Genomic DNA, 23,468 nt, shown 5'->3' on the forward strand with positions numbered 1-23,468 from the left:
TTGTAATGGACATATGGTCAACCTTTTCCATAAGAAGTACATTACAAGGCATCAATTTGGTAACAATAAAAAAATATATTTTTTTATATTTTTATATTTTTTTCATATTTTTTTTCCTCAGGCTCCTCCTCAGCTGACATGTCTTTCTCTGAACATTCAGCATGATGGTCACACCCTCATGTGTTACATCACCAGAAGGCCCAGGATGTAGTTCAAACAGAACAATAGGACTGAAATATACTGCAGGTGTGGAATTTGAAATAGAGGCCACAGTCAGTGGCTTAAATAATGTGAGTGAAAATACTCACAAAGTCCTGCATTACTTCAGCAAACCTATTTTGAACTATCAACTCATTATGGATTAATCTGCTGACTATTTTCTCCATAAATTAATTGTTTATTTGGTTTGCAAAATTTCTAAAAATAGTAAGAAATACTGACACAATTAGCTAGAGCCCAAAGTGACACCTCTACAGTTTTTTTTTTAGTCCAACCAGTAGCCCCGACCTGAAAATTATGAAAAATGTCTGTTATTTGAATAACTGATAAACTGTCAGTAAATTTAATTTATGATAAAACATAATATTCTATATTGTGTAAAAATCTTAATTTGTAATGTAAAGCTGTAAATTAATTATAGGTGAGTCAAAAGTACAATATCTCTCTGAGATATAGCAAAGGAGAAGATGAAAGTGGCATGAAAAGACAATAGTAAAATAATAAAAGACAACCCTTTATGGTACAGTGTTGCCCTCAGGCAACATAACCATTTTTGGCCTGTCAAATTTTTACAATGCATGTTTTTGAGTGATCCAACACTTTAAAAAAGAGGGAAGAGTATTATATAGGGAACCAATAGCAATGCTTTAATCTGTCACATGATCTCCAGGAGCCATATTGAAACACTTTTTGCAGACTTTTCCAAAGGAAACAGCTTTGCCATTTTGTGCCCCCCAAAAAAATCTACGTCATTTCCTGTCCCTTTTCCATCTGAAAAAAATACATTCCTACTGATAGGTGAGTAAGACTGTTCAAGACATTAATTTCAATGGGTCGTTGGTTCAATACCTACAGGCAACATTCAGACAAGAAATCGGTTAAAAAAGTTCCTTTTATAATGTTTTTAAATTTAAAATGTTATGTATTGTACCGTGTTGAAGCTACTGAATCTTTTACACATGTTTATTCAATAAATTATGTTAAAATTAATTTTAAAAACTTTCTTTTTCACTTGTGCACCGTTATGGTACAATGTTGCCTTTGAGCAACAAACCCCAAAAACTTAAAAAAAACAAACAAAAAATTATAAAAAATATAATAACATTTCTTCAGATTATGTTTATTTAGTCTATTTGAAGACAGAAAACACTATAATATACTATAGTATACTTTACAGTCAACCACTGGCCACAGTGTCATGTCCCACAGAGGACAAATAAGTGAAGTCCACAGAAGAGCAGCCATGCTTGGACTTGAGATTTGTGCAGAAATAGGATCAAGTTTACAAAAAGGTGAGTGTCTGTGTTTCAGCTCTCTGACCGTTAGTACACTGCAGTGCTCTGGCAGCGATTCAGGCACAGATGGGAGCTCCGTGTCTTCCTGTGGCTGCTGGGAGGATCCCATCAGGGACGACTGAGGAGGACCGATACTTGCATCCAGAACAGGATTGAAAAAAGTCAGATGGAAGCCCGATTGGCTCTTCTGGCCCTCGCTTTCTCTTTCTTTCTTTCTTTCTTTCTTTCTTTTCTTTCTTTCTTTCTTTCTTTCTTTTTTCTTTCTTTCTTTCTCTGTCTGTTATCAATCAGACTTTATTTGTATAGCACTTTTCATACAATCGAAATGTCACACAAAGTGCTTCACATAAAAAAGGAAAATAATAATAATAATAATAATAATAATAATAAAATATATAATACAAAAGTAAATAATAGTAACAATTAGAAAGTAAAAGAGCTTAATAAAAAAGATGAAAATAAATGAAAACAGTGAGAAAACGACGCCTCACCGTGGATTTTCCTTCTAACTTTTGGTATTATTAAATACCAAAATACCCAGAAGACCTAAGGGTCCTCGAGGGTTCATAGGATAAAAGTAAATCAGATAAATAGGCTGGACTAAGACCATTAAGAGATTTATAAACCAGTAAAATTAAAATGATGGAGGTTAATGGCAATATATTAAATTACTGGGAAATAAATTGATACATGTGACATTTTTAAATAGCATTTTTTTAAATCTTGGGTCTTGAGGGAAAACATCAAGTATTTTAAAGTCAAAAGACCAAGTCCAAGTCAAGTTGCAAGTGTTTTTTGATTTAGTCAAATTGAGTCCAAAATCCTCAGATTTGTGACCGGAGTCTGGCCTGAGTCTGAGTCATGTGACTCGAGTCCACACCTCTACTGTATGCCAACACACACACACACACACACACACACACACACACACACACACACACACACACACACACAATTTGTGTTATTTCTGTCTCTTCCTGTCTGACATTCAGCAGGATTGAGCTCATTCAGCTTCATCAAAAATTCTAACAAAAGGTTTCTCAGTGGTTTACAGTAGTATCAGATGCTCTTAAAAACATACTAAAAGTTTACCAATTTTTGACTCCAACAAATGCCCAATATTGACCATAAATAAATGACCATTACTCATTTCAGTCAGGCGGCTGAGCTAAATAAAGGGGACTCGATATCAAGAGCACCAAATTTTTTACTCATGCTCTCTGTCACCATAAGTTTAAATTTTTGATGGGAGCCACTTCATCAAGAGTGCAGATCAGAGATGGCAGCCATATAAAATCTATGAGAACCAATATAAGTCACACAGAAGGTCAATATTGGTGTCAAGATATACATTTTCTGCATCAAGGAATCCATTAAAGCTATTGAGAATATCACGTTTAAGTGATTTCGAACTCAGTTCCTAAGCGGTCGAACATATTTTAATATAGGTCATATACAGTACATATATTCTGCATGCATACATTTTATTGAACTTTATAAGCTTCATTTGTATAATTTATTACATTTACAACTGCAAAGATCTTTGCAATTCCAGTGTGCCTTCTTGCATGAGCACCTTGTACCACAACAGTTTTAGGGTAATGTGTTTTTTTTTTCATATATGCACCTGTCTAATAACATCACTTGTCTTGTTAACTCATAAATATTTTGTATGTTTAAGTTGTGCAATAACACACATGCTAATAATGCTTGTACAAATAATACCGGGTCATTGGGTTTTCATTTCATTTTCACTGTAACTTGTCCTCTAACCTTTGAACGTCACTAGAGAGGAAGTTACTAATTGACCGGTGAGCCTTTGCACCATGCAAGCAACAGGAAGAATAGTTAGTCATTGAATACAAATACCAGTCTAAGGAAGGACCAATAAAGGCAAGTCATTTAGATGTAAGTCATTTAGATGTAATTTAGATGTTAGAGTAGTAAATTGCTCATAGCGTGGGCCTGTTGCTGTCTTTGATTAAATGTCTCTATGAGTCTTGCTCTCATATTGTGCTAAGGATTCAATAGGGAGTTTAAACATATTCCCCACTAAATAAACAGAAACTTTTACTAATATATTGCCTACTATATATACTGAAATATGATTGAGTGTAATTTCACTAACATGGTAGTAGTTACATGTAGTTTCACTAACATGGTAAAAGTGTTCAGTGCATACATGTTTGGTTTGGAATATGTTGCCATCTAGTGGACTGTTACAGAGACTGTTACATCTATTCTCATATTCAAATACATGCATTTGGTGCAGTTAAATAACAGCGGTCCTCTGATAATGACTGTCCTTACAGCATACTGGCAGTGGTGAAAAAAGTGGCGCATGGATTCAGAGGGACAAACTAGATTGTGTTGTGATGCAAAAACAAGTCTTGACAAAACGAGGGACTGGAGTTATCTCGTTAAAGGAAGAAATAGAAGAAATGTCTAAACTTTGATTCCATTCAAACAAAAGTAATTTAACTAGAGCCATTCATGTAACATTTTGGCTTCATCTTTGTGCAGCATTGTTACACTTAGACTCTGGAACAGCTATAAACACGTTTTCCTATAGAAGTGGTCAAAAGGCACATTGAATAAAAGTTAATTGCATGTGAAGAAAATAATAAAAGTCAAAGCTTAATAGTGCTGTTAAAGGAAAAAGTCATCAGGTTCATAAATGATGAACAAAAATATGAACAATCATGCAGAAGCTAATTGATATTGAATGTCATGCAACTCACAACTCATTACTGCACTGTTGCTGAATGTCTAGTTTAAAAGTTAAAGTAAAAGTTTCAGTACCAAGGTGTAGAAATACACCCTATAAAATAAAAGTCATGCATCTCAAAATCTTGGGTAAAAGTACATTTTTATTTTGCATTGACAAATCGGGGGATACACGTTGGAGTAGTGGTCACAGCAACAAGGTCACGGGTTCGAATCCAGCCCTCCTGTGTGGAGTTTATTCAAAGTTTGGGTGTGTGTGTGTATATCCTTATCTTCACTAAGGAATGTGAAAAGAGGTGAAGAAGAGGTTGGGGTCATATATTGTCAGCTGGGTGTTTAGTAGTTTTCCTTCAGACTTTAAATGTTGCTTTGATTCAAAGATCAAAATTGGAGTTGCAAAACTGAAATTTATGTTCCAGCACTAACTGACAAACAATGTTTTGATTTCTCTATTTTTTCCAGTAAATCTGGTCCGAGCATGCTCACCATGTGCATCAGTACCACTCCTTCTGCTGCACCAGCTCAACTATAAATCACTGCTATTTATTTTTGTTGGAATGTTGCTCTGTTTGTGCAACTTGTTGGCCTTGACACACTTAACTCTTGGTTATAATTCTCTAGTGGACACAGCACAGATATATCACGCATCAACACGATTAAACACATTCATTGAGAGATAAACGTAGAGAAGGATACTTAGTGTTTCGTACTTCCAGTCCACAGGACAAAGAGAAGCAGATGCTAAACATAGTGTGAGCTTAAAATTTCACACACAGATTAAACATTAAACCGGCGTCCCTCAAAGGGAGGAGTCTCTCTGTTGTCAGAATAAATGTTTGAACGTACAGTACTTCCACTTTTACCTTTCTCTGTGTGGGTGACTGCTGGCTGACCAAATGGGAAAGAGACACAACATGAGATCAAATACAGGTAATACATTCAAACCTTCAATATGAGCGTACTTCATCATGTTTCTGTTGGGTTTTGTCCTCAGTGCACTGCAAATTATTTGTTTCTCACCAAAATGACAAAAACTAAGATTTAGAAGTGTTAGATTTATCGTGTTTTAAGAGTTAATTTCTTATTTTAAGTGTTCAACATGCTTATTTATTATTGGATTTAACAATCTTAATTCAAATATCTTGTCAAGTGAAACTATCTGTCCATGCAGCAAGATAATTTCCCTCAAATTTAGTGTTTTTATCTTGTTTTTAGACACACCTTTTTGCAGTGTATATTTTGCATGCTTGTCCTATTTTTGTATTCTAGAGCTGCATTTAAGATGAATTGCAGATCACAGTTTTAACAGTCTTTGTCTCTAATGAAATATAGATTTAAAGGGGAGACACTACAGGTAAATAGGGTACAAATTTTAACTAATAGATATCATCATGAAACTTAACCAGTTGGTAACTTACATTCAGAGAATGATTTATTATATGAAAAGCTTAAAAAAAAGTTTACATATGCCAATGAGGCATTAGCTATTAAATATGTCCTCATCTGCATCATTTCCAAGAAAGGGACATTGTTTCATATTGTTGACATTTTAGAGCATAAAGAGGGATTTTTAAAAAAAGAATTTGATGAATTATAAAATTAAATCAACAGCCACAAAAAAAAAACAATTTCCCTATTATTTTTTTTAGGAATAAAATAGTGTAAATTAAATATAGCGTAAATTGGGCTTTGAATGATGTGAATGACAAAACCTCTCAGTAAAAACCTTTAGAATAAAGATACATATAGAAATCAAATTGGAAAGTGTATTTAGTTTAAAAAAAATGATTTTGATAAAACAGCCTTTCTATATATTATAAAATTCCATTCATTTTGCAAAAGACTACAGGAGAATAGGATAAATCATGTAACTTTGAAATATAACCATGAAACTTCCCCAGTTGGTTACTTACATTAAGACAAGTTCTTGGAAATATCATATTTAAATATGCAAATGAAATGTAAACTGTATTTTGGATGTTTCATTTCTACTAGTCTGGAAAAGAAGACGAAGTAAAATAACCCAACATTTAAAAACTGACCAGTGCATGAAAAAATGTGTCTCTGCTTAACTTTTTAATCATTTTAAAAAATCAATCTGTCTAGGTTAGCTTCAAAAAATGACATTTTCTCGTTGTGATCGCTCACAACTCAAAATTCTCATCAAGCTTCAGCAGCTTGTCCTTGTGTACAGAGAACCACTAAGACCCAGGACACTGAAAGAAGGTTTATGGTTGGGGAAAAGCAAACAGTGAGCCATTAGCTGCACTGAAGTGCCCGTATGAGCTCTTCAGGAGACAAGCTGCTTAGAGGTGATGTGGGAGATGGATTTTATCAGGGAGCAGAGTGTGACTAAGCATGCTACATTATTGTAACAGTTTTGTTCTTCATATTGTGTCAGAGAAACAAGGACTCAGTGTCACTGATACGATAAACAAATCAATGAGAAAAGGCTCTCTGTGTTCCCACAACAAACGTTATGCTGATAACGTGCAGTTTAAGGCAAAAACCACATAGTTTTTCTCATGTAGCACAAATTTGCCATTTATTTGAATATTTGTGCATACTGAGGCCCCTAAACAGGCTTTGGATGACATAAACTGGGTATCAGTGGAAAGCTGAGACTCTTATGAATTCAATGAGGCCAGTTCTCTCCTCGGGGATGATGTTAGTCATCAGTAGTAGTCAGTTCATTGCAGTGAGGGCATTTCTTGAGTCTCGACCTCAGTGTATAAAATGAACTGCTGTGACCTCTAGGATAGTCACAGCCTCATGAAACTTTACAACCACAAACTAGAGACATAAAGCATTGAGAGGATGTGAAGCTTTCCTAGGTTTATTGACAATAAGGGTTAGTTTCTCAGCAGTTTGTAGAACAGAAGTGCTCGTCATCCAATCACTGAAAATACAGAAAGTTTTTGATCTCAAATCATAGCATGGATTCTTCTCTGTTGTTCCAAAGGTGTTTTTTTGTATATTTGTCACAATCAGCCCCTCCTCCGCCTTCTACAGTCTCCAGCTTTGCTACCTGCTGGTGGCTCCGCCCTCCTAATCACACACCTGGGTCTCATCACCTCATTGACTCTCTATTTAAACTCCCTTTCCCCAGTGCCATATTGTTAGTGTACCATGTGTCCTGCTCTCCAGCAGTTTCCTAGTATGCTTTTTGGTTTTGACCCTTGCCTGTTTTTGGACTCTACCTTATGCCTTTGAATTGTTTGCCTGCCTTGCCTGACTGAACTGTGATTACAGACTGGTAACCTCCTGTTTCTGCCTCCCGAGTGCTGCATTTGAGTCCTGTATCCGTGCTGTGTAACAGTATAGATGTAATAGGTTTTCTCTGACCATTTTTATCCATTCTCAATATGAATAAAATTGCATTATTGAGCACCAAATGTGCGTAGCAGTCATAACAACTTATGGGACATAGTTGAACATGGACTGGACTTTAGAAAGCGTACCCTGACCCTTTATTCACCATTATAGGCTTCAATAAATAAATAATTAATTCATTAAGTCATTTTAATTAGAAATTTTTGACCAGAACAACTTTACACAGTGTTGAGCTGCATCTCAAATTCACTCAAAATCTTCGGGTTCACAGCTTTCAGATGATGTTCACTTCTATGTGGCATTTATTGTTGACCTGCTATCTCCCCCTAAACATCCACTGCCCACAACCACCAAAAAGGTATTTGAACAATAACAGGTTATGTATACAAGGGGAGCCAAGAGCACAACACAGACACACGAGGCACAGAGAAGCTTATTAAACACTTGCAGCAGAGGGCAGGTGGGACTGTAGAGCAACACAGGAGGGGGAAAGGCTGAGGCAGTGAGGCAAGGCAGGCAGGATATGACAGAGGGAATGAAGACAAGATTGTGGTTGCAAAGACAAGAGGAGATCAGGCAGACAGGCGACAGTGATTCAGTGGGTTGGTCATCCTGAACACAAGGAAAAGGGAGTTTATTTGTTTATTTAAAAGGATCCCCATTAGCTGACGCCAAGACGAAAGCTGGTCTTCCTGGGGTCCAGACAATAATATTTAACAGAGCACAACAGGCATTACAATCTCAAGCCTATATAAAAATGAAAGGAGAAAAGAAGAAAGCATGATACAGTCACAAAGCCCAACCACACTCAAACAAGATGATATAATTAAGGTTTTGATATCAAATACATTCTTAATCTTCTTTTAAAACCAGCCTTCCTCTTAATCTCCAAACCTCACCTTCATGTTGTGAAGTGTATTGAGTATGTGTTTCTATTGCTTTTTCATTGTTTTTTCCTCCTTTCCTCTTCTCACGTTGTGCTTTATTTCTTTTCTTTCATCTCTGTCTCCCTGTCCTGTCCACCTCTGTCATATTGTATGTGTGTTTAAAGTATACGTTTGGACGGGTTGATGGCTACTCTGTGGAATGACAATAAAGGAAAATCTGAATCTGAAGACTGCTCCAAAACGCAATTGACCTATAAAATACTGACAACTTCATAGAGTCAGACTTAGGTAGTGGTAGAGTAATTAGTCCACTATTCGCCCCTCGAGTGTTATAAGAATGAGTATGTGAGCAGTAAATTATATTATAAAAAAATGTAGGAGTCTGAGTATTAATTATGCTATGCAAGCACATTAGCAGATAGTCTATCCTTAACTCTCAACCAGGTGAGACGTTCATGCATAGTTCTTGGAGAACAACCAAGAACCAGTCTAGCAGCCTTGTTTTGAGCCACTTGTAATTTGTTTAAAAGATTTGGATGCAGCAGACCATACAACAGTCTTTTTTTACAAAAGGAAGGAAGGGGAGGGGGAAGAAAGGGAAAGGAAAGGAAGAAGAAAGGGGGGAAAATCAAGCAGCTTCTCTCTTTTGTGACTGCTTATTTCTTTTATTAATAAATAACAGATTTTACATTTTTAAATTAACTTGAGTTGTAACAGGGTAGGCGTTATAAGCTTTGCTTCAGCCTACGCCTTCTCTCGTTTTTTTCTGGTTTGTTCCTTTTCTTTTAATGACATGTATTGACTGAAATAAACGGAAACAAAATGGAAAAACGGAAACAACTGAACAGTAATCAAGATGACATAAAACCAATGAATTAGTTAACAGACAGGCAACATGAAAAGTTTCACCAAAAAACAAACTGGCAGAGCAACTACCAGTGTAGTCGTACAACAATCTGGTGACGAGTGTGTGAGGAGCTGAGGGTTCTTATCCTGCAGCAGATGAGGAGATGAGAAGCAGGTGTGTCAGCAAGGAGGAGTTGATGAGTTAATCACAGGTGTGGAGCAGAGAGCAGGAAGGAGGCCACACCTGCACCACGACACAGACACAAGCACAGACAGAGACACAGACACAGACAGACAGGGGAACACAGACACACGAGGGAAGGGAAAGAGAAGATAAGAGAAAACTTGTAAACTGTGGCTAAAGGCCCAGATCATAACAGCCTGAGCTGCTTCTGTTCAAACCACGCTTCAATAAGTTCATCTAGCTCAGTGGTTTCCAACCTTTTTCTTGAGGGACCCACATTTTTACCATTGTAAACTTTGGCGACCCCCCATTGTCCATTGCTTTTATGAAGCCGAACTCAATGTGACTTTCATGGTACCTTCTCTTTTTCTTTTTGAGATATTCAACATTTTCGTCTCCCTGACGCGTTGCCATTTTTCCTTTAGCTCTGTGTTTCTGTTGTTAGGTGAGGTTACTGCTAGGTGAGGTTACCGCTAGGTGAGGTTACCTCTAAGTGAGGTTACCACTAGGTGAGGTTTCCACTAGGTGAGGTTACCGCTAGGTGAGGTTACCGCTAGGTGAGGTTTCCACTAGGTGAGGTTTCCACTAGGTGAGGTTACCTCTAGGTGAGGTTTCCACTAGGTGAGGTTTCCACTAGGTGAGGTTACCACTAGGTGAGGTTCCCACTAGGTGAGGTTACCTTTAGGTGAGGTTACCTCTAGGTGAGGTTTCCGCTAGGTGAGGTTTCCGCTAGGTGAGGTCACCACTAGGTGAGGTTACCACTAGGTGAGGTTTCCGCTAGGTGAGGTTACCTTTAGGTGAGGTTCCCACTAGGTGAGGTTACCTCTAGGTGAGGTTTCCGCTAGGTGAGGTCACCACTAGGTGAGGTTACCACTAGGTGAGGTTACCTCTAGGTGAGGTTACCGCTAGGTGAGGTTTCCGCTAGGTGAGGTCACCACTAGGTGAGGTTACCACTAGGTGAGGTTTCCGCTAGGTGAGGTTACCGCTAGGTGAGGTTACCGCTAGGTGAGGTTACCTGTGTATGCTGCAGGAGGGATGTTACACATGTCCTTATTCTCGCAATATAGCCTTTATTTTTGAACTTTTCTATAGTGATTTTTCTATTTAAATAAATGAATAAACATTTAATGTAGCCCTTATTTAGTTTCTTTTTGTCCCACTAATGAATTAAATGCTGACTCATCTATATTTAACACATTAGATTTATTACATCCCTTAAAATCAAGAGGGCTTCGCAACCCCCCGTGGATCTTTGGAGCCCCCCCGGGGGGGTCGAGGCCCGCTGTTGGGAATCACTGATATAGCTAATCATAGCCAGTGCAATAATTTAAAAGAAGCCGCTGTTTACAATTTATTGCAATTACTGAGTGTCGTCCTTCAGTGCCTCATACTCTGAACATACCAGGATGGAGACTGTAACATATAAGCTGCAAAAGTTGCACACAAAGTTCATCCTATTTATTGAAATAGTGAAACAAAGTTTTTTTTAAATTTCATAATAATAATAATATATAGTTCTTAAATTTCATAAGAACTATATATAGGATGATAAGACATTTTTCAGACATTAGTCAAACCCTCAGAAACTGAACTGTGTCTTGTCAAAAACGTGAGATTATGATTGTGAAACACGTGAAAATATAAAGTTATGGTCTTCATTGTTTTTCTTTGGCATGTCACCATAGTAAAAGTGTGTTATTGCACTTTGAGGTGTATGTAATCAGCAATTAATGAACTACCGCGCCCCCCAGTCATCCATTAATTCCTGATAGTGGAAACCCTGTAAGACATTAACCTTTACGTAAACTAAATATTTGCATTTGGAGAACACCAAGAATTGTGTAATATTATCACGTAGTTCCTTTTTATTATGCACATCTTTCAGTGCATTAACAGAGAGTTGCAATTTCTGGCTTAAGTTTATTTTTCTCCAACAAAATAAACTGTCCTTATACAATAATTCACTTGAAAAATGACAGTTCATGTAGAAATAGCTGACTCATATTTACGCCAGGTCCTGTCACATAATAATTCGTTATCCGTTTGAAACTTTCAGGTTTTTGATTGCTCTTCCCTACAGAGAGGGCAAAGACTAAAGATAATTACATGAAGTCAAACCTAGTTTTATGGTGCCTCAGCTGATAGTTAAAGTCAGCAGATATATCATACAGGGCCAAAATGCAAACGAGCTGTTAAGCTGATGCCTCGCAGTTTACTAGACACAACCACACAGACGTCCACAGAGCTGTAAGTTCAAATTAATATACCATAAAATGATTGACAGTTAATGATCATGTCTGATTTCTGTTGCTGTGATGATAGATTTGATCTGGGTTGTGTGCTACCAACGATAATTGAAAATCAGAAACACTTTATTGAGAGGGGATTAGATTACATTACATTACAAATAAATATGGTAACTCACATGTTTTGGTAAATATGGTAAATATAGACAGATGTGTATGAATACTGAATTTCACAGTCTGAATGTTATGCTGCTAAAGTTATTAAATTCACCTAATATCTGTTTTTTAAGGTTTGGAGGAAGTCATAGGCATGACAGAGTAAGTCTACTTTTCATCTCAATGTTTTCATCAGTGTATGATTTTAACCAATCATAATTTTTGAAATTCCTTCATTATTTCAGTGCCAGTTGAATCTTAATCACTTGGTGCTTCTAGTAAAAAAAGCTCAGATGATCAGACACAGTGTACTGCCCTACAAAGCCTAACTGCAGTATACGCAGAGGGTAAAACTGAGAAAAAAACTGCTTTAAAGTTTTTTTTTACTTTTTGTAACTGGCCAGCCAAATGAGTTATAGGTAGGTAAGTGATATGACACTTATTTCTTCATGTATTGATAACATTATTAAAGTTAAATAATGACGATTTATTTTACCTTTGACCCCAAAAATGTAGTTACTGCACTCTGGTTTTGCTGTAAAAAGATCTAATAGTAATACACAAACAGAGTGCAGCAACTATAATGTTGTTTTAAAAGTGTTTAACAATTCTATTCCAATATTTGTGTACTTTAGACTTAATATTATGATATAGTGTTATATGTAAGTCTTTATATAATTTTATCTCACTTTTTTAATTCATCACTCTCTAGATATGAATTTTCCTACGAAATTAACTTATAATTTCTATTATTCTTCTCTTCACTATTCGACACAATGAAAAAATACAAGGCTACACTGTATCACAGCAGATTTTTACATTATTATTTCTCTAAAATAAAGCAAAATTTAAATCTAAAACTTTGTCACAAGATAAAACAGACATCAAGGGGTTCATTTTTAATTATAACTCAATTTCGACCAAAAATGTAATTACTGCAGTTAGGCTTGGTAGGGCAGAATAGAACAGAGAGTTAGCCACTTTCATGTCTCATGTTTCATGTCTCCCCAAAATGATTACATGTTTAATATATATATTTTGATTTAATAAAAATTGCAATTGACTTGACTTGACATGTTCACTTTGGAACGTCGTAATCTTTAAGACTTTGTGCCCAAGATAAGGCCTACACTTCACAGATAAATGCTGTTGTAATGATAAACACAGGTGAGGTTGTGCGACTAATCTGTAATATAACTGATAAAATTGATTAATTGTGGCATAAAAACTTAGAAAATCAAATATTACATCTGTATGGCATCTGCTTAAAGGTACAGTTCAATACAAATTCAAAAATACTATTTATCTATCTAGACTGTTTTGGTGTGAGTTGCTGAGATATCCACCATATAGATGTCTGCCTTCTACCCACTATAAAGTAACTAGATGGTACTTGGCTTCTGGTGCACACAGTGGCTAAATAAATATATATACATTTATTGAAAAATGAAATGAAAAAAATTAAAACCTGGTTACTTAAGATAAACAAAGAAAGAAAAACACAGACCTTGTTGTGAGCAGTTTCATGTAACTAAACATTTGTAACTAAAATTTAAGCTAAATTTGTCTCATTTCTCCTTTTTTTTAAATTTTTTTAGGAAATTTACATTTAATCCTAAAGAAGGAATAGACAACCCAGTGATGGTCATTACAGACGATGCAGGTATTTTGCACACACATTTCTAATATTCTTCAATGCACCAGACCATGAGGAAACTCTGTTTGACAGCACTGTTCTGTCTCTTCCTGGCTCAGACTCTGTGTCCACACCCAGCCCACGCCTGTGTGTCCTTAAACGAGAAGAAGGGGAGTCCTACAGCTTCCATCTGCGGGTGGAGAAGGGACGCCTGGGTCACATAATCAGAAATGTCGAGCTGGGAGGGGTTGCGAGGAGCAGCGGCCTTCAAGATGGAGACCGGCTTTTGGAAGTCAACAACTACTATGTAGATGATGTGTCTCACCCAGAGGTAGACGAGCTCCCTACTTCATTAACTGAAGCATCTTTAAAAGCCTGGGAATGTAACTGGAGCTGTTTCCTTTTTTTTTTAATCAGGTGGCTCGTAAGATAAAGCTAAGTGGACACCAGTTATGTTTACTGGTGTTGAACGGGGAGGAGTATGAGCAGGCTGTGTCCAGAGGTCTAGATATCCGAGGCTTGGCCAACAAGCTCAAGAGAGAGGACTGCAAACCACCCAGACTGTGCCACATCACCAGGGATCCTGTCTCAGGTCTGGGCATCACCTTCACACCCCTGGCAGGTAACACGACTCTGAGTAATCACAACAAGTGCAAGGTTCCAGATTAGATGTCGAACAGAGAGGCGCTGAGCTGAAGTCTGTGCGGTGTTATTCAGTTGCACGTCCTGTTTCTGCTCTGCAGGAGAGAAAGGCCGCTTCTGTGTGAGCCTGGTCGCAGGAGGAGCAGCTGAAAAGGCAGGAGTGTGTAAAGGAGATCACCTGGTGTGGATGAATGGAGCGACAGTGTCCGATCTCACACACTCTGCACTCAGCAGGATGGTACGAATTCAGCCTGTTTCTGTAATGAACATACAAAATACAGATTAGAGGGATTGTTATCCATGTCTAGCAGTAATATACAGGTACATCTAAAAAATATGAATATTGTGGAAAAGTTCAATATTTTTTGTCAATTATTTCAGAAAGTGAAACTCATATTATATAGATTCATTACACACAGAGTGAAATATTTCAAGCCTGTATTTCTTGTAATTTTGATGATTTTGGCTGACAGATCATGAAAACCCAAAACTCAGTGTCTCAGAAAATTAGAATATTACATAAGATCAATAAAAAAAGGATATTTTAAACACAAATGTCAGGCTTCTGAAAAATATGTTCATTTATATACATCAATACTTGGTTGGGCTCCTTTTGCATGAATTACTGCATTAATACTTGGTGGCATGGAGGAGATCAGTCTCTTCCTCTTGACAACAGCCCATAGACTCCTATGGGGTTCAGTCCAGCCCAGTAACACCATGGTCATTGAAGCAGCTTTTGGTACCTTTGCCAGTGTGGGCAGGTGCCAAGTCCTGCTGGAAAATGAAAGCAGCATCTCCAAAGAGCTTGTGGAAGCATGAAGACTCTAAAATGTCCTGCTAGATGGCTGCTATGTTGACTGTGGACTTCAGAAAACACAGTGGACCAACAGCAGCAGAGGACATGGCCCCAAACCACCACTGACCCAGGACTCACATGTTCAACTTCTTCACAATAATCTAATTTTCTGAGACACTGAGTTTTTTGTTTTCATTATCTCTAAGCCAGAAACATCAAAATTACAAGAAAATCAGAAACAAAATATTTCGCTCTACGCGTAATTAATTCATATAATGTATGAGTTTCACTTCCTTAAATGATTGACAAAAAATATTGAACTTTTTCCCAATATTCTAATATTCTGAGACACTAAGTTTTTTGGTTTTCATTATCTCTAAGCCAGAATCATCAAAATTACAAGAAATATTTCACTCTACAAGTAATGAATCTATATAATGTATGAGTTTCACTTTCTTAAATGATTGACAAAAAATATTGAACTTTTTCACAATATTCTAATTTTTTGAGCTGTACCTGTAAAATATTTTTCCCTAGATGAAAAAATGTGGCAATCACATCACCATTCTAGTGATTGACAGTGAGAGTGAGAAGCATTACATACAACAGAGGATGCCCATTCTGCCCAGCATGGCTGTTCCACACAACCTGCCTTACAGAGCCAGAAAACTCCACCTGGCATCAGGACCCGAGGGCTACGGCTTCCTCCTCCGGCTGGAGAAGTCGGCATCAGGACGCAAATGTGAGAGGACAAAAATAGTGCAGAGGTCAAGCACAAGTATTCAAGGTTTAAGTCCTTTGCTTATATATATATGTGTGTGTCGTTTTGAATAATAGCTCATGTTCTGCGTGAGATGGATAGCGGCGGTCCAGCAGAGAAGGCCGGTATGAAGGACGGAGAGCTGCTGCTGGAGGTCAACGATGAGTTAGTGGAGTCACTGCAGCACGAGGAGATCGTGGACAGAGTGAGACAGAGTGGAGAGCAGGTCTCCCTCACCACCATCACTCTCCAGGGGCTGGACTTTTACACCAAGGTGGGCATCGCTTCCCACATACATGTGTTTTCAACTGGAGTACATTTACTGAACCACTGTCCAGTTGGGATACTTGTACTTTACTTGAGTTCTTCCAATTTATGGGCAGCTGTGGCTCAGCTGGTAGAGCGGGTTGCCCCCCAACCGATGGGTTGGTGGTTCGATCCCTGACCGTCGCAACCTACATGTCGAAGTATCCTTGGGCAAGATACTGAACCCCAAAATGCTCCCGATGCTGCGTTCATCAGTGTGTGAATGAATTCCCAATGGTGGCAGGTGGCACTGTTTAGGGTAGCCTCTGCCACCAGTATGAATGTGAATGAGCGTAGTGTAAAGCGCTTTGAGTGGTCGCAAAGAGACTAGAAAAGCGCTATATAAGTGCAAGTCCATTTACTTTTGCACTTTTACTTTAGTAAAGTTTTGGAATACCAAACTTTTACTTATAACAGAATTTCTGCACTGTAGTATTTATACTTACATTTAGTCATTTAGCAGACGCTTTTACCCAAAGCGACTTACAGAAAAGAAAGGGAAACAATCAAGGTATAGTGCGATGAGAGGCGTTAGTGCAGCAATAAGGTCTAGTGAGGACTCTTTAAGGAGTAGAGTTGTGGTGTGGTGCTAGGAGAGAAGGTCCTCGCTGGGTCTTCAGGAGGTTTTAAAGGTAGAGAGGGACGCCCCTTTAGAGTTTATACGTTTAGAAATAAAATACCTGAGTACTTTTCTTATATCAAATGGTGCTTATCGCATCTTGCTCCAAGCCAAGCAGATACTATTAATATTTTCTGATAAAGATCCGTGGTTATGGTTTCTCTCCTTTCTTTTGTCCCTGCAGTTGGGTCTCTCCCCTCTTCTCTTCTGTGTGGATGGTGCTGAGGAGAAAGAAAAGGAGAGCAGCACGTCAGCTCCTGCAGCAGTGCTGTCACCACAACAGGAAATGGATGGCGTGTGCAACACCAGACTCTGCTCTGTCCAAAAAGGGCCTTTGGGATTTGGTTTTAACCTGGGCTACGTCCCACAGTTTCCTGGGACGTTCATCAGCCAGGTGGGGATGAAATGCTGCTGAACTTAGATGATGATTCAGATGATTATTTTTTGTCAAATGTGGTGTAAGATGTTATTTCTTTCTTGTAGGTGGCTTTTGGGGGTTCTGGGCAGAGTGCAGGATTACTGGTGGGTGATGTGGTGATGGAAGTCAACGGAAAAAATGTGGAAGAGAAGCTTCTGGAGGACGTGATTATGCTTGTGAAGGAAGGAGGACATTTTATTTCCTTACTGGTTATGGATAAGACCAGCTACAGTAAGCGGAAGCAGACTGACACACCGAGTAAAGATACCACTGACAGTGAGGTAAAGAGCTTTTAAAAGATTATATCCTCTACACAATCTTATAAATCTGATAAATCAATACATTTATCATTCCATTAATAACCACTGTATTGATCACATGTTCTTGTTTGTATTTCAGCAGGACGAAGACAACTATGAGATTTCGTCTTTGTGAGCAGCAGAGACACCATTCTGAGGACATTCATCCATCCCATGTCTACTGAAGAGACTTCAGACTGAGCTGAACAAGAAGATACTTGCCTATTATTATTATTATTATTATTATTATTATTATTATTATTATATTGGTCAAGATTACCTCAATCTTAATGTAAGGGTTTCACAAAGGAATCCAAGAGAAATAGATAAAACAAGATAAATGAATATTAACTGTACAAAACCACAAAGAAACACTGTAATATGTATATGTGTGTATTATGAATTATGCATTTCTTCACTGTAGGATTCATCTAGCGTTGTCTTTTTATTTGTCTGATCTCAGTCAGATAAATACAGAACAAATAAAACACTCCATATCTTAAAGGACTATATTCTCTATAAACAAATTGTCATATTGTACTGAGATGAATGGAAACCAGTGGCTTTGTGGAATCAGAAACACATTTGGAAATCTTTTTTTTTTTTTCCGAAAATGATCAGTAACAATGGAAAGTACTGGGGATAAATTAAAAACAAACATACTGGTATGACCTTGTCCATAAAAGTGTTAATGATATTGTTTTAGGTGCTGTGGAGGGTTATGTGTTATGTTGCACAAGATAAGTTATCTAACTGATGTTTCTAGGAATTCACCAACCATTCATCATGTTAGACCCTTTATGACATAACCTAATACATAACACATTAAAGGGCCATGTGACAATGCATGTAAGCATAACAAAAGACACGTTTCCAGACAAATGCAAGTGTGGTGATGTTCACAATTGGTGTTTCAGAAGATTTTCCTGTAGCTGAACTGAAGAAAGTATGCTATAGTCTAAGTGACCATGATTTAATTTTGCTTGTTGAGATCTTGGCTGATTTGTGAACAAATAGATAAATCATGCCCTGGGGAAAGGACCCTGTCCACTCTAAGTGAAGTGGTTTTAATTCTGATTTTATTATTTCACATTACAAATCTTACGAGCTTAAAATATTTCTCACAATGATACAATTTGAAACTGAGAATAGTCAGTAAAACAGTGCAACAGGAACAAAGTGCAGAAGTGACAAAGAAAAATAAAATAATATTTTTTAAATTTCTATCTGGGGTCAGATTAAATGAAAGGTCTGATAATCATTCATAAAGAAAAGAAGCATTTTTAAGTCTCATCAATTTCAACCAATCTAAGAAAATTGATAATTCTGTGGCCTTGAAAGGTATACAGGTGCATCTCAATAAATTAGAATATAATAGAAAAGTTTATTTATGTCAGTAATTAAATTCAAAAAGTGGAAATAACACATTATCTAGATCCATTACATACATAATGAAACATTTCATGTCTTAATTTACTTAATTTCTTATAATTATAATGATCATGGCTTAGATTTAATGAAGAACTAAAATTCAGTATCTCACTTTTAATATTACAAAAGACCAATTTTTAAAAGTATGTTTAGTATGGAAATGTTGTCCTCTGAAAAGTAATTATTAATTCACTTTTTGAATTGAATTGCTGGCATAAATAAACTTTTCTATTATATTCTGATTTATTGAGATGCACCTGTATACCTTTCAAGGCCACATTACACAAATGTAAATTGCTCAGAACTATTCCCACGTTTCACAACTTTTTTTGAAAGACTATTCTGCTCAGCTTCAAATTGTATCATTGATCACGACTTCCCTTAGAGTGAAGAAATTGAATAAAGACATGAAATGTTTCATTCTGTGTGTAATGGATCTATACAATGTGTTATTTCCACTGTTTGAATTGAAGTACTTACATAAACTTTCTATGATATTCTAATTTGAGATGCAGGGAAACATGCAAGGAAAGTGGTGTTCTGATGCACCTGTATGTGTAAACTAATAAAAAAATCAATAAGGGGTCACTGCACCCTCTAGTGGCCATACGGCAAAATGTAGGTGTTTAATTCTAATGTGCTATCAAATTTTGTTTAAATGCTGTAACTATATTGTAAGTGAGAATCAGTAATGCTATTATGATGAAAACTTTCAAATCTTTAGCCATATAAATATGTTATCTATATTGCAAATCACAATATCATAGACAGTCAGGCTATTTCTGCACAGGCAGCTGTGCGGTCAGCCACAGTCAGGGGTCCTTCTGCTGGAGGTGACATTCAGTCGGCTAGCAGGACCGGGGGTGCAGTTAGCTTCGACAAACACCTCAACATGGCACAGGCAGTGCAAAAACTGGTCGCTAAGGTACCGACCCTGATCGGCGGTAAGATAATTTGTCCTTTTATTAACATGTATTAGTAATAAGAGACTGAAGTGTATGAACTATAATCTTTATTGGCGTTAGCCAGGCCGATGCTGTCACCTGAATGAAGTCAACATTAACGCTAAGTAGCTAATGCTAGCGGCGCACGAAACACGCTAACAACTAACTCGCTTTCTTGTCACTAACCAAATTATTTTTTTTAGCTAGATAGCATGGGTGATATGTAATAACACTCCGTAAGCATGAACCATATAGCTAAACGGCTAAAGCTTACAATCAGCATGTGAAGTGCGCTGCAGCTCAAAGCTAGTTTTACCCTCAGCAGGATAGGAGAGTTGAATCAAAGTCGTAATTAATGTATTTTTCTTCTCTTGCAGCCGCTGCCACCTATTCCAAACCTCGGCTAGCAAAATTCTGGTACTATGCCCGTGTGGAGCTTGTCCCCCCGTCCCCTGCCGAGATCCCCAAGGCCATCGAGGGGGCCACAAACCTCATCAAGGGTTTCCAGTCAGGACGTCTCGGTCAAACCACAATGAGGGTGCGTGTGTTTATATAATGTTGTGTGTGTCTACAATGTCACTCTGTAAAGATTCTTTAAAATATATCAGCTTACAGTGTACCTAAAGCTCACAATTATTAGCTGCTTTATGAGTTTACAGTTCATAACAATCAATGTAAGCAGTGGTGGCTCTGTTACTACAAACTTATTTTCCCCTTATTTAACAAAATTTAATGTCAGAAATTCTTTATAGCGTATACTATACAGCTATAAATACTGTACAAAGCTGGAACACCAGCCTCTGATGGCTAGTTGAAGTCAAATATTTATCTTTTTTGTCTGTTTATGAAAAACTCCAGTGAATTGCTATATCTTTAAAGAGCCCAAACAATCATTTTACCTGATGAGTTTGGACTCCTTTCTCAAGACTTTTCTTTTAGATTTGTGCACATTAGGTCAGCCTTTCCCAAACCACTTTCCTTGCATGTTTAAGAGCTATCCCTGCTATGACACAGCTGATTCAAATGATCGGCTTGTTATCAAGCAGCTTCAGGAGTTCATAACCAGCCATTTGGATCAGCTGTCTTGGAGCAGGGAGAGATATATAACATGCAGGACAACTGGTGCTCCACGGGAGTTTTGGTAATGGTGCACTAGGTTACAGGTGCATCTCAAATATCATAGAAAGTTTATTTATGTCAGTAATTCAATTCATATAGTGGAAATAACATATTATATAGATCCATTACACACAGAATGAAACATTTCATGTCTTAAATTATTTAATTTCTTCTAATTATAATGATTATGGCTTACATTTAATGAAGACTTAAAATTCACTGTCTCAAAACTGTATGTTAGCTAGCGGTCTACTGCATCCTGGATAAAATGGATTGAAAAAATAATATTGTGAATTATTTTTAATAGAGTTTAGAGAAAGAATATCCTAGTCACTCTGAGAACTAATTTTTAACCCAAACTGTCCACAGCTTGGTTTATGGATAGGAGGTGAGACCAAAATATCAGCAGTATAGTTTAGAAAACAAAAGCAAATCAACTGCAGGCATTTACATATGGAGTTAGAGTATAATTAATTTTTACACAACGCTTTCAACCCAATTGCTTTGAATAAGCATGTTTAAACAATCAAGAAAACACAAGTTGTTGTACACAATGTACTAATATACCATGGGGTTAGAAGTTCTATAGAGTAATACTTGAGATGATTCATCAGTGATGAAGGGAATTTGATAATGTATTATGTCATTTGCAGTTTTCTGCAACAGCACACTCATTGACACAAATGTATAATGGTGTAGGACGCAGACTTTAAGTGTCCGTTTCATGTATTTGAATATCAGAACCTGACAAAGTGTTGAATCATTGCATGCAAGCAAAACCTCAATGAGGCATATTCATCAATATTTTTCACTTAAAAAGCTCCACTTTGTATCAGGGTCCTGCATGACCCTGTTGGGATTCATTGTGCAATAATGAACTGCTCACTGACATTATCCCGCTTATCACATGCCATATAAACATAGAAAAAACAATAATTTGTCCCAAAATATTGAAATAAAGATGGTTTTATTCATGTAAAAAATGATTGCTTCCTCCAGAGTTTATGATCTGAAGCGCGTCCATAGTAATGGTCTCATTTTTTTTTTTGTAGTAACTAACAGACCAAAGAATTCTGTAATTGACAAATCATCACTACTCAACAAAGCTGTGTAGTAATCATTGTTAGTGTGTGCATTAAAACATAAAAACATGATTAAATTAATCTACAATGAAAACAATATTTTTGTTGGTGGCCAATATCACATTTCACTTGATAAATTTCTCCAGAAGCAAATCTAATTCCATTTTTTCTTTCCTCACAGGATGCTTTTAGGAATGGACTGGTGGCCACTGAAGTGTTGATGTGGTTCTACATTGGAGAGTGCATTGGCAAAGGAGGCATTGTTGGCTATGATGTCTGAAGTTTTGGACTGTCATGCTTTTTCTTTTTCTCTTGAGCGTTGTGCGCTCAACTTCATGTTAGAATTCTGGGAACCAATAAACAAATGTCTATTGTTTAAAAAACAACTTCAGCCCTGTTTCCTGACTCCTTGCTTTTATGTATTGTGCATGTTTTCAACAAATGTGAGTGTACAGTTACAGGGAATGATATGTTTGAAGTACTTTCTCCACCTAGGACACTTCTATTCAGTATAGTGGTTTTGGTAACCGCTTGTGATCATGTATAAAGAGATGATGATTTACTATAGTTTTAAATGCTTTCTCCATATGTTATGTGTTGAAAAGACCAAAAGTTAACACTGTCAGCTGACTACTTGATGACTGAATTATTTGAACTGCATTTATATAGAAATTATTCTGTTCCTTTCTTTATTTCTCATACAGATTACCAGCTAATTAGGGCCCGAGCAGGCAATGACCTGCGAGGTCCCTATTGTATTTCGAATGATTCTTTATTTTTATTCTTTGTCCCAAATGATCGCATTTTACACTGCCTGAACATACCCCAAAACTCATGAAACTTTAAATATAAGCCACACCAGGCACATTTTTTTATAATCTATTGTCATCCTGAATTTTCACCACTAGGTGGCGCTATAATAAAGGAAAGTGCGTTTTGGCTAATAACTCCCACATACTTCATTGAACATTCAAAAATCTTATATCGACGCGTTCACTGAGTTTTGCTGAATCTCGTGATATAGGCCACGCCCATTTTTGCCTAGAGTTTTTTTCCGCAAATTCGCGAAATGTCGCAAACCTACTTTTTCGAACTCCTCCGAGGCAATTTCATCGTTTTGCACCAAACTTTGCACACAGCATCTATGGACCCTCATGACAAAAAGTTATTAAAATAATTTTTATAACCCAAAGTATACTCAAGTTATTAAATAACAAGTTTTGTATAATAATGCACAAACTATCCCTTTAATCCTCATACAGTGTCTGAAGGAGGACTCTTAACTGATATAAGAACTGATAAGTTAGAAGAGGCAGGTAGCAATGGTGGAAAGTGGAAAATGTACATTTACTCAAGTACAATTTTGAGGTACTTTTATGTACATTTTATGTAACTTTATACTTTTACTCCACTACATTTTGAGGCAAATATTGTACTTTTTACTCCTCTACATTTAGCTGACAGCTTTAATTACTTTTCAGGTCAAGATTTAAAATGAAAAACATGATACATTTAAAATG

At 37.0% G+C, this 23,468-nt stretch overlaps 2 protein-coding genes across 3 annotated transcripts; both read left to right on the forward strand.

Moving 5' to 3' along the window:
• Positions 1–4,932: 4,932 nt before the first annotated feature.
• nherf4b (NHERF family PDZ scaffold protein 4b) lies at positions 4,933–18,726 on the forward strand. 2 transcript variants are annotated; one of them, XM_059350970.1, is made up of 11 exons: positions 4,933–5,171; positions 12,028–12,055; positions 13,492–13,556; positions 13,649–13,860; positions 13,947–14,151; positions 14,273–14,409; positions 15,508–15,712; positions 15,808–16,004; positions 16,840–17,049; positions 17,139–17,354; positions 17,476–18,726. In XM_059350970.1, exons 1-11 carry the CDS (start codon positions 5,138–5,140, stop codon positions 17,506–17,508), a joined length of 1,542 nt encoding a protein of 513 aa, XP_059206953.1. In that variant the 5' UTR covers positions 4,933–5,137; the 3' UTR covers positions 17,509–18,726. The 2 variants fall into 2 exon arrangements, with proteins under 2 accessions (XP_059206953.1, XP_059206952.1); XM_059350969.1 differs by having other exon boundaries at positions 17,473–18,725.
• Positions 18,727–19,596: 870 nt separating this feature from the next.
• atp5l (ATP synthase, H+ transporting, mitochondrial F0 complex, subunit g) lies at positions 19,597–22,334 on the forward strand. The gene is made up of 3 exons (XM_059351736.1): positions 19,597–19,747; positions 20,125–20,285; positions 22,130–22,334. Exons 1-3 carry the CDS (start codon positions 19,696–19,698, stop codon positions 22,226–22,228), a joined length of 312 nt encoding a protein of 103 aa, XP_059207719.1. The 5' UTR covers positions 19,597–19,695; the 3' UTR covers positions 22,229–22,334.
• The last annotated feature ends 1,134 nt before the right edge of the window (positions 22,335–23,468 follow it).

The sequence above is a fragment of the Centropristis striata genome, chromosome 15 (genome assembly GCF_030273125.1).
Source record: "Centropristis striata isolate RG_2023a ecotype Rhode Island chromosome 15, C.striata_1.0, whole genome shotgun sequence".
Taxonomy (NCBI): domain Eukaryota; kingdom Metazoa; phylum Chordata; class Actinopteri; order Perciformes; family Serranidae; genus Centropristis; species Centropristis striata.